Source organism: Rhincodon typus, unplaced genomic scaffold, assembly GCF_021869965.1.
Source record: "Rhincodon typus isolate 14 unplaced genomic scaffold, sRhiTyp1.1 hic_rhity00001823, whole genome shotgun sequence".
NCBI classification, from domain to species: Eukaryota; Metazoa; Chordata; class Chondrichthyes; order Orectolobiformes; family Rhincodontidae; genus Rhincodon; species Rhincodon typus.
Window position 1 is genome coordinate 10,904 of NW_025967461.1, and position 11,874 is coordinate 22,777.

The 11,874-nt window shown below is 38.4% G+C and overlaps 1 protein-coding gene across 1 annotated transcript in view; it reads right to left on the reverse strand.

The window, feature by feature from the left end:
• Nucleotides 1–10,407, reverse strand: part of LOC109912694 (disco-interacting protein 2 homolog A-like) — a gene marked incomplete at both ends in the record, with an annotated part of 20,201 nt that extends 9,794 nt beyond the window's left edge. Inside the window, 6 exons of the mRNA XM_048592800.1 lie at nucleotides 1,053–1,167; nucleotides 2,462–2,589; nucleotides 5,524–5,604; nucleotides 8,824–8,960; nucleotides 9,761–9,900; nucleotides 10,293–10,407. Coding sequence (XP_048448757.1) covers nucleotides 1,053–1,167; nucleotides 2,462–2,589; nucleotides 5,524–5,604; nucleotides 8,824–8,960; nucleotides 9,761–9,900; nucleotides 10,293–10,407 — 716 coding nt within the window. The remainder of the gene's footprint in view (nucleotides 1–1,052; nucleotides 1,168–2,461; nucleotides 2,590–5,523; nucleotides 5,605–8,823; nucleotides 8,961–9,760; nucleotides 9,901–10,292) is intronic.
• Between the last annotated feature and the right edge of the window lie 1,467 nt (nucleotides 10,408–11,874).

Sequence of the window (11,874 nt, forward strand, 5' to 3'; positions counted from 1 at the left end):
AGCTCTACACCTTGTTATCTCAGACTCCAGCATCGGCAGATCCTACTATCTCACACAAGTCCTATGTTGTCTCAAACAATGATGTCAAAGAACAGCAGCTGCAAAGCACTCCCTGCAGTTGCAGTATGCAGCCACATTTTAAACAATCCCCATTATTTTAAGGTTAGAAAAACAAAGTACTCAAATGGGTGATGGCAAAATAATTCTAAAATCTGCCTGGACAGCTGCATATATGATTTGGTTCTGATGGGGAAAAATGCTGAATCTACAGAATATGAAGTATCTGTTTTCACACTTTGACGCCACAGAGGAAACACTTGACCTTCAGGACACAGACACTCAGATGAATAGAAAGACACCAAAATAACTGCTACTGTAGAAAGTAGAAGATGACTGTTTCATGTCAGCCATTAAGTATGAGGCAGCACAGAAATGACTTTTTTTTCCAAGTTATTGGGTTTGTTGAGATTTGAGACAAATTTTGCATGAATCATGCTGCTTGAAGTCAGTTCAAGGACAATCAAAGACTGAGTGAAGTGGCTTCCAAAGGACACTAGAAGACTTACTCTGGATGCGGCAGGGAGAAGAGAGGCAGCTGAAAAGCTCGCAAGTGCGGGACTCAACTTACAAGATAACATATCTGCTGAGGGTATTGTGCACAAACATGTTGCAAAGTAACTTTGGTTGGGGAAAGTATCTTCTCTGTCATTTGGTATACTGGTTGCCCATTAGGCAGTCTTTATGTTGACTTTAATTTGTTTGAGCAAAGTGAAGTCTTAAAAACACAATCTTGTTGTGAGATTTGATCAGTCTCTGGGAAATTCTCATCTCTTTTCCAATGAAGATTCTAACAAATCGATGGGCCACAATATCAAAATAAACAAAATTATGTTGCGTTTGAATAGAACTTAATGAAGATAGAAAACAAAGTAACCCAATGGAAATTTCAAATTAGTGTAGGATTAAACACCTATTGCAGGTGGCCAAGTGCTAGAAGTACTCTTCAATAAAATCAAAATAGCCCACCTCCAGAGATAATAAAGCTTAACTACCTGCAAGACTCTACTCATCCATTGGAAACTGTCTTCCTCAGAAGCATCTGGTCGCTGCTCTGCTACCAATACAATACGTTCGTCATGGAGTACATTCACTGAAAATACTGCTATCCTAAATGAGGGGTAGAAAAGGAACAAAATAAAATCCTTTTCTATAGTACTTACAAATTATGATCATCTAGCCATTCGACTCTTATCAGCTTAAAAGAAACAACGTAGAAACATAAGAGGAAACTAGTATGTGAACACTCAATTTCTAATGAATCAAGAATAATTTCAAAGTCATTGAAAAACGCAAACATCCACCTTCAGGGTGTTTATTAAATTAATTTTAAATCATAAGAAGAAAAGAATGACAGTTAATAGAGACATACTATGTATATACTTTTACGTTTGAATAGAATAAATTGCCTCTTTATTTTTGGTTTTGTAATCATGCCACATGAAAAAAAGTGTGTGTCACTTAAGCACTGACAATTACTTCACCTTCTCACCAAGCTGTGTAAAAACGCAGGCAGCATTTTCCCATTCTCAAATGATGTACTGGTAAAATAGTTTTAAGTTTTCATACAGGTTTCTTTTTTTATTCATGAAAGGGAGGAGGGTGTCGCTGGCTGGACAGTATTCACTGCCCATCCCTAATTGCCCAGAGAGCAGTTCAGAGTCAACCACATTGCTTTTGGTATGGAGTCACATGTAGGCTAGACCAGGTAATGGTAGCAGTTTCCTTCCCTAAAGGACATTAGTGAACCAGGTGGGTTTTTTTGACACTTGACAATGGATTCAGGGTCATGAGTAGATTCTTAATTCCAGATATTTTATTGAATTCAAATTCCACCATCTGTCATGGTGGGATTCGAACCTGGGTCCCCAAAATGTTAGCCATCTTTTTCCTGAAAACAAGTCCTGCATATAGCTGTGCAATGACACCACTTTTATCTGATGATGCACTTCAACTTTGTTAATTTTAAAAAAGCATAGTCAGAAATACCAGGTACAATAATCCAATGCATGCATATAAACTAGACATCAAATGCTTTAGCTGTGAAACAGGAGAAAAGAAACAAGTTTTCCATGAAGGGGCTAAAATTCAAGAATAGAATCATATACTATAGGTTGCTCTGTTTCCTCACTGAACAGGGATAATTTGATGCAATTTTATAGAACTAATGTCCAATGTCCATAAACTACAAACATCGATTTCATAATACTACTTGAATCATTACTTGGATTCTGTAAAATTCAAAATGTTTACATTAAATGAAAAATATCAGCATTGTCAATACAGAAAGCTGCTTGGATGCCTTTGCCGAATTTGCAAATAAGGCAAAACTCTTAAATATAACGTAACTAAAATTAATGACATAACTAAAATTAATAAGATCTGTACTTGGTAATTTGCTTACCTTCCCCTGTACACAAACTTCATGGGTTCCACTGCTAATGCTGTTGCCACAACATCATCTGCATTGTGCCTACGCCCACTCACCACCATCAGACCATCCATCTTGCCTACCACAAAAACTTGGTTTCCCTGGAGTAAACAATAGAAAAATAATCAAACCAACATTAATCCCACTCAGATAGGTGTCAGTCAGAATAACTGTCATTAGAAAGTTAGTGCCTGGTCTTTGTCACATAAAGCAGAGTACATAACCTGTACAACTATCTTTATTACAATGAAGCTTTCCCAAGCAAACATCTATCCTGCTAACGCAAATGCTCAAAATGTTTTCAAGCCCTTTGCCTTGATGAATATGAGAAGTAAAAGCATTTGCAGATGACATGCAAATTAATAGCACAATTCCAAAATATGCTCAGCTCATGAAAAACGTCATAGCACAATCCTGCCATAATCTCTCAACATTCAAGTAACTGCACCAATGGAACACACGACATATGGCACAGTTCCACACTGTAGATAATTACTTTTCTTAAGTTATTCATTTACATGTGATGATACATATTGGCAAGGCCAGCATTTATTGCCCACTCCAAAATGCCCTCAATAAAGATGTTGGGAAACCATCTTCTTGAAGGGATAGGGAGGAAAGAATGATGATATATTTTTAAGGCAGGATGCTGTGTGACAAAGTAGGTGACCTGGCCTGGATTGTATTGAGCTCCTCATCCACCTCTGAACCACTTCCAATGCAAGTTTATCTTTTTTTAAAATAGGTACTCCAAACAGTTCAGCAAAGTTTCACCCAACTCAGTTGAGAAGAGGGGTTATCTTATGAAGAAAGGCTGAACAAGTTGAGCCTTTCCCCATTGGAATTCAGAAGAATGAGAGCTGGCATTTTGAAACATGAGAGGACTTGGGGGTGAATTCTGAGTTGATGATTCCCCTTGTCAAAGAGACGAGAACTGGGGGACACAGTTTAAAAATAAGAGGTCATGCTTTAAAGATGGAGAACAAAGAAATTTATTTGCGGAATTCTCTTCCCAAAAACAGTGGAAGCAGAGCTGAATAAAATGGTGGCGGGGTGTGTCGGTGGGTTGGGGGGGTGCGGGAGTGGTGCGGTGCAGGCTACCAAGTGCAGTCCACACAACAAGAACAGCCATGATCTTAGCAAATGGGGGAATAAGTTGGAAGGGCTGAATAGCCATCTCCTGCTCTTAAATCCTATGTTGCTATGAAGTGACTGAAACCTGGACTCTGCGACAGTGGGGACCTCAGGAAGACACAGAAATGCATCATCCACTCATATCTCCTTATTAAAGATGCTCTAACCTCACGTTTTGCACTCACATGCTAGGCTTAAACACTGCTGAGAAAGAGGACTTCATATGGCCTGCTTTTTATGTCAGTTGCTCAACAGTCCACCAACATTCATGGCTGCATGACAGTTCATCTGAGTTCTATCTATAGTATTACACTGTGGAAATTAAATCTGAATTCAAAAGGTGGACAACTCATTTTTAAGCATTTCTGGTGCTGTCTCTAAGATACTGTCCTAAACACTTTGCTGAGCATAGGTTGGTCATCTGGCTTAACTGGAATGGTATAGTGAGGGCATGCAAGGCCAAGAGTTCACATACTGTGATGGAATAGGTGCTGACAGCCTACAGCACCTCATGGCTGGCCAATTTTTAAGCTGCTAAACCTTTATGAATCTATCCCATTTGTCATAGTGATGGTGTCACACAATATGATATTGCACTGTGTGAAAACAGAATTTCATATTCAAAGAGACTGTGTCGTGGTCACTCCCATAAATCCTGCCATGGACCAATGTATTTGCATCAGGTAAATTAGTGAGCAAGAGGAGGGTTTTCTTTCCCCCTAGTGTTGGTTTTTTTCATTGCCTTCGCAAGCACAGTCTGGCAGCTATGTCCTTCAGGATTCAGCTAGCTAGGTCAGTGGTGTTGCAATTAAGTCCATGTAATGAAGAGCAGTGAAGTCCTGAATCCAAGTGTATTGTGTTCCTGCTGTTGTCAGCCCTCTTTCCAAGTACTATACAAAATGGAAGAACACTAATTGATCAGCCCAGGGATGTTGGTAGGTGTTAATCAGAAAGTGGTTTCCTTGCTTACATTTTTCTTGATGTTGTGATGTTTTGAGGTCCGAAGTCAAAGTTTAGAACTCTCAGGGTCACTTCGTTACAACTGAATTCCACTGTGCTGAAAGGTGATAATCTGAGTGGAAATACATCAGTCTGTTGCTCCACTAATCTGTGGAAAAACTTTGACACAAGTCCCCAAGCGTAAGCAAACAGGATCAAGTGAGCTGGGTGTGACTTTGTTGTTAAGGAATCTGATGTTTAGGTCAATGCTGGATGCTTTATTTTGGTTTATTCGTCAAATTTTTTTGAAAAAAGTCATTTGATACAGTTTTTTTAAAATTCATTCAAGGGAAGAGGGTGTTGCTGGCTAGGCAGCATTTACCCCCAAAGAGCAGTTAAGAGTCAACCACATTGCTGCAGGTCTGGAGTCACACGTAAACCAGACCAGATAAGGATGGCAGTTTCCTTCCCGGAAGGACATTAGTGAACCAGGTGGTTTTTCTGACAATCGACAATGGGTTCACGGTCATCATTAGACTCTCAATTCCAGATATTTATTGAATTCAATTTCCACCATCTGCTGCGGTGGGATTCGAACCCGGGTCCCCAGAAAATTATCTGGGTCTCAGCAATAATACCACTAGGCCATCGCCTCCCCCAATACAATTTGAGTTGTTTGCTCGGTCGTTCCAAAGTGCAGCTAAGGGTCAATCATACTGTTGTGGATTTGGAGCTACAAAATGGTCACATCAGTTAAAGGCAGGTCTCCTTACTTGAAAGTCATGAGTGGACCTCGAGTGTTAATGACAATCCAACAGCTTGCTCTTACTGATCAGGTTTATACTCTAGATTCGAAAAACAACATTCTGCTCCTGAAGGTTGTAGCAAAATAAACAGTGCATGGAACCTCTTACAAAAATACTATTCTAGCTCGTTACTATAAAACAAATGGAATTTCTTACAGATCCTAGAAAGCCCAGTAAATTAGTCCTGGTGAAGACATGCTCACTGATGGGTACTCCTGCTGCATTCACTGGCATTGCCTGAAAAACATTAAACAATAAAATTTATCCCAACACCATTGAGGAGGCAGTAATCAATTTGCATTTGGCACCCAACTTACAAAACAACGTGACAAATCTGAAGTTTGACTGTTGTGTTTGGGACTCCTTAATTTCAGGCAAGATGGAGGATTGAAGAGGTTCCTATAAACTGCATTAAATTTTACCCACCAAAAAGCTTGAGTGACTTGTTTGTTAAAGGTCAAATTGAGGGCCCATGTTGTTTAACTGGGAAGGCGGTAAAAGATTGTGTATCTGTTAGGTATGTTAGGACTGTTGGGCTTTGTAAACCATTGTACTATAAACTGTCTATTTAATTCCAAGAATAGAATAAATTGAGAGTCTAGATTATTGTTAATTAGCCTTTCAAACTGAATACAAGGCTTGTGTGATTTACATTGCATGGAGATGTGCTCTAAGACAGTGATAGAGATAAAGAGACAGACATACCATTAAGGGTGTAGAGCTCCCACTTAGACAAACAATCCAAATTTGAGAGTCTAAACAAAATTGACATGTGTCTACACACAGCTACAGGGAGGGCTCACTAATTCTTCCTTCATCACAGAAGTCAATTTTGGCACAACATGTTATTTGCTGGAAAGGAACCTGACAACAGCTTTGGACTGATTCCTAGAGAATGAAACATCCACATAATGAACAATAGTGGAGGGAAAATCTTGGTCATTTGAAAATTAACGGAGGCTCTCTTACATCATTCCTGTTGGCAATTCTGTTTAAATTAATGTAGTTTTTAGCTTGTTAAGTCAAAGACATGATACTTGAAATCTTGTGTGATCCTTTCAGTCACTGACTGGAAGTTCACATTCATTTTTGGAAGAAGTTGTTGATTTCTTTGGGGAGCATAACATTAGATAAATGTAAGAATGACCCAAATTAAGACACTCATGAAAGAATTTAAAGTAACAGAAATAATGCTCTAAAAACTGTTAGGGATCCAATGCTTTACTTAAAAGCTTAACCATGACTCAAAAGTGTCCTCACATGCTTTTGTACAAAAAACATTTAAGCTTTTCACATTTGCGATCAAGTAATATTCCCCCCAACAAACTTCTGGCTCATTGTTTGGCTCTGGCTGCAAACTCAAATCTTTCTTGCAAAGGTACTAGGGTATGGATCCTAATGTAATGAAAACTTTCCATTGCAATGTTGAGTGATAGAATATTTTGAAGAAAACAATAAAAACTTGGAATAGTTGTCATTGACATAATCTAAAGCTTTGGAAAACTGGTACAACCCAATTGACCTGGGAAGGGCTGCCATGGATTCCAAAATGATCATCTAGTGTGCCTTGGCCAGGGCTCATGTTGAACTGAAGAACAAAACCAACGAAAGACTGACTGGAGAACTAATTTAACAGGTCCAATCTGAATCTACGTTCAAGTCCAGAAGAGCATCTACTCACTCCTTTACGCAATGGAAAATATGACAAATGACATGTGAACATACTTCAAGTTTTCGGTAAATGATTGAAGTTTGACATCTGGACACCAGCATTCCTCTCCAATCACATCTTTTCCTTGATTGTACAATAACAGATTTTAACTGACATAACTTGGAAAGAGGAGGAATTCTCATCATCGACCCAATTTACTCTCTGGCTGGAGATTAAAAACAATCCTCCATATGTAACAAATAACAATGTTGCCATCCTGCACTAGGATTCCTTTTCAATTACTTTTTTTTCTCATTTTTGCAAGTCCCAAATTCAATTATTTTTGGACAAGCATAACAATTGGAGAGGAATCTAAAAAGAAGAATCTTAATATCGAGTACTTCAAGCTCTTCAGGGAACACTGGACAAATCTTAAAATTAAATACTGGCTTTAACCAGAATGTTACATGTCTCACGTGAAAGACATTTCCTTTGGTTCAGCAGCACTGGCTAGAGCCAGATGGAAATGTCATGATTCCTAGAAATCAAACACTGCCCTTGACCTACCTCTACAGGTAAATGCTTCAAGATACAGGCAACGAACAGATAACTTGCCACCATTCTCCAGTTTAATGGAATATAACACGTGCCAACATTGAACATTAATGTTGGGACAAGGCAAAACTGATACTACATTTCTACTTTGGCTATAAACCACTGGACATATTTGCTGAATGCTAAGCTGATGAATGAAGATTCACTACAAACAAACAAACGATTAATTGTTACAGCATTTTGTATAATTATGAAATTAAACCAACTTTCAAAGTTCACTTTTTCGAGGGCCGCTGGCTGAAACTGAGTTCGTGACCTTCCCTTCACATGTTAGTTTAAAAATGACTGCAATCTCATTGCAAAACAACTAAGTTATTGTTTTAAACTGCTAGAGCATGGGGTTTTTCGTATGATGCTGGATGACCACCATGTTATTTTATTTGAACTGGATGCCTTGATCTTTTTGGTAGAAACCAATTAATCTGTCCCAATCACTCAGCAAATTAAAACATTGATACAGATATTAGAGATACCGTTGGACAGAACAGTGCTCAGATCCTGCAATTAAAAGAAAATTACATTTTATTACTCAAGAACAATGAACTGACTCAAATTGACATGTATGAAATGGATTGGTATCTGATGGATACTGTTCTTTGGACAACAAATAAAATATCATGAACCTGCATTTGCAAGATTAAATGTGAACCACAAAGGAAATGGAGCACTGTGTAATCAAATATCCTGGTGCTTCACTTTTGACATACAGTATCAAATAAAATACAAAACATGAGTCATGGTCAGAATCCAAACAGTGGAAATTATATTGTAGGCCTAAGAAACGAAAAGTGGCCATCACCCAAGTCTTAAACTGGAAAAAAACTTCAGATGATGTTAAACCTGCAAATCAGCTCAGGAATATTCAGCTCATGATAAAAATGCACCTAAAACAAGATATATGCTGCAAGAGAAAAAAAAATATTTTTCACCTCAAGAAACAGCAACTTGGTCAAACGTTTTCTCACACCACAAAACACTACAGGGTCAAGCTGTTGTGATGTCGAGTCAGTACAGTGTAGGTGAGGTGAAGAGGGAAGATAATTTAAAAGCAAGCTTGAAGATTCTAAATAGACAGCAACTCAGTCCCTGGAGGTAGGAACTTCTCAATTTGGATGCGAACAATTAATGTACAAGAAGAATTAAAATGCACTTTTCAAAAAGTAAGGTATTTCCACAGTAGTTTCAATTACCTCAAATACTGTCTTTGTCATTCCCGGCAGTCCATAATATGATGTCCCGGAGGCACGTGAGCTCACACAGATCTCTCCAATCTCATCAGTTTTGCAGAGATATGGGGTACCTTCAAACTTTACAATACACACCAATGCTGAAAGACAGACACACGAAGAAACATTAGAAGGCAAGAGGAGAGAAAGGATACCATTTATCAGAAGCAGCCACAACAACTTGCATTTATGTAATACCTTTAACGCAATATTTTAAGCAAAATTTGACGTCAAGTCACAGAAAGGAGGTATTAGAGTAGTGGTTAAAAGCTTATTTGATGAGGTAAAAGCAGAAAAGGAAGATAGACAGTGGAAGAGCTTCCAACACAGTGGACAAGTTCAAATATGCCTGTTTTTCTCCTAAAGTGTATTGGAAATTATAAACTTCTACATCTGAAAAAGCTTGAATTATGTTTCATAAGGGATTTCACAACACAAGTTGGCTCAGCTTTCATTATATTTTTGTTGGGGATAATAAGTAAATACCTTTTCTGACTTAGAAATTGGTTTGCACAGTTTGGCAAATGAGAACTGGAAACAGCGAACGACCTCTGCATCAAGAGAAGTTTCGTACAGCAAAGAGTCTTTCCATTTTAGGCAGTCAACATGGCGCCTGATTGCGTGAATTAGGAGGGAGAATGGACATCTGGGAAAGGGTGAAGGGAGCAAGGGGAGGAGAGCGAACGAATGATTGAGGGGTGGGATAGAGGGTGGTGGTTGATTGATTCAGGGATGGCAGCAGGCTTCAATGTTGCACTGGAGCAGGACTAATTAGTGTTGCAAATACCTTTTTGACACAACGCTGTAAGTTATTGGATTCAATGAAATGATTTTGTAAAAAGCTGACAGTTTCTGCAGGAATCAGTAGCAACACTAACCATTACAATTAGAGGAAACATACCTCCAGGCATGACAGCGCCAACATCTTGAACTGTCAGAACAGAGAGTTTTTCTTCTGTGTCCATACGTATAACTCCATAGCTCAAGCCATTCATGGACAGCACCATCTTCCCTGTAAAAGGTCCTCCGAAGTCACCAGGTCTGAAATAAAAAAAAGAGAGAACCAATTACAGTTGCACTGATTCTTCCCTCTGCAGCTCCCTTAACTTTTACACAGCTAAAACAAAAAGGTTGGGGAACAACATTTAATCAAATTTAAAAAATGGCAAGATGGCTACTCTACAAACAAGCTCTTACGAGGTCAAAACAATATCTCCAAGTCTTTCTTCAGCATCTATGAATAAACTGGGAAAAACAAAAAGAAAAATGATGTTGCATATCATGTTTAATTTAATTGCAGAAATGAGAGCAAATACATATTCATATAATTCACTAAATACATATTTGCAATACTTTTCAGAAACTTCACTGTACTCAAAGACAGAAACCACCAGTGAATCCTAACATTCTCATTTTGGAAAGAGCGTCTGTACCTCCTAATAGCCACTGTCAGAGCTTCTGATGAGCTGGCACATGGACAGATCACCTCAGGTCGTAAACCGCGTGACTGAAAAACGTTCACAAATGCATCACAAGATGATATTGACCCTGCAAAAATAAAGTGAAGGAAGTAAATACCTTGAGGTTCACCTATATGATGGCAATGAGAGCTTACGAGAGAACATCCCAAATATTTTACCACTGTGATCTGACTTTTAGGTTTCAAGATTGTTGCAACGCCTCTATGGCGCCCTTTGCTGCCCTGGAGCTTACAATCCCAAATTTCAGCCTGTGTTGTCACTTCGGATCCCAACTGTCTTGGCTTACCATTTGATCAGGTATGATAAAGGATCTTGATATTTTAAGAAGGTCACCTGTTCAATTCAAAATCTCAGACTGTACAAAACAAATCTAATAATACAAGATAGAGAATTTGTGTGTATTATGCAGTCGAGCAGTAGATTATTGCCCCATATCCAACATTCCTCATTTAGGTCCAGCAAGGAGCTGATGGGGTCAAATACCAACCCGACATAACCACAAGCAGCAACAAACAGGAAACGAGAGCCTCAGCCACTCTACGACATTACCAATTGGTCTGCAAAAACATAGCTTTGAATAAGTTTCAGGAGTAAACCAATGCCTTCTCACATTGTGAAATAACGCCATTGGTTAGAAATTGAGGGAAACAACATGGACACACATGAATTTCTCCTCCCCACAATTTCCACTTACAATAATTGGAAACAAACTATCAAGTTGAATTAAATTCCATTTCTTCTTTCTGGATTATTTTGTTTCTAAACTGTCAGGATTCATAGCCACTAGATGTCACCATTGTACACAGTCAACATTGCAATGCAAGCTTGCTCAAGTTCTTCTGCCTCAGAGCCTGTGTTGCACTTTACCTTCACACAATTCAGCCATGAACATTGAAGATAACTATCCTTGTTCTGGCAAATGGCTTACTTGTAGCTTGTCCTAGTTAATGCGGTTGATATAGCCAATTACTAAATTGGAGCACAAAGAAACATTCTATCACTCTACGAAAGCATCCTTTACTGGGATGAGTCCAAACAAGGTAATCAAAAATAGCTACATATCCAAGAGACAAAACATTAATAAAATTTCTGTTGGGTGGGAACTTGCAGATCAATTCACAATCTTGTTCTATTCATTTCTCTGCAGCAGTTCTTGATAATTTAACTGATGGGTGATTTTTCCTTAAAACAAGAATGAATGAATCCACACTGAAAATACTGTGCTTTTTAGGGTTGGAGGCGGCATGGCATGATAGAACAGTGTAACTTGCTCAAATAAAACCATTTAACATTCTTTCAACTCAGCATGCTTTATTGGATGAGCTAGCTTGTAGGCAACATTCCATTTAAGACATTTGCAGAAAATTTTGTATTCAGAGATCCCAAAGGATTGACAAGTTTGCACTGTCATCAGATCTCTGTCGAAGATAGGAAAAATGTATGCCATAATATAATATATAAACAAGACGATTTTCAACTTCTTTTGGACAAGGGATTAATTCTAGTTGATATTTGCTTTGCTATCATGCTGCAT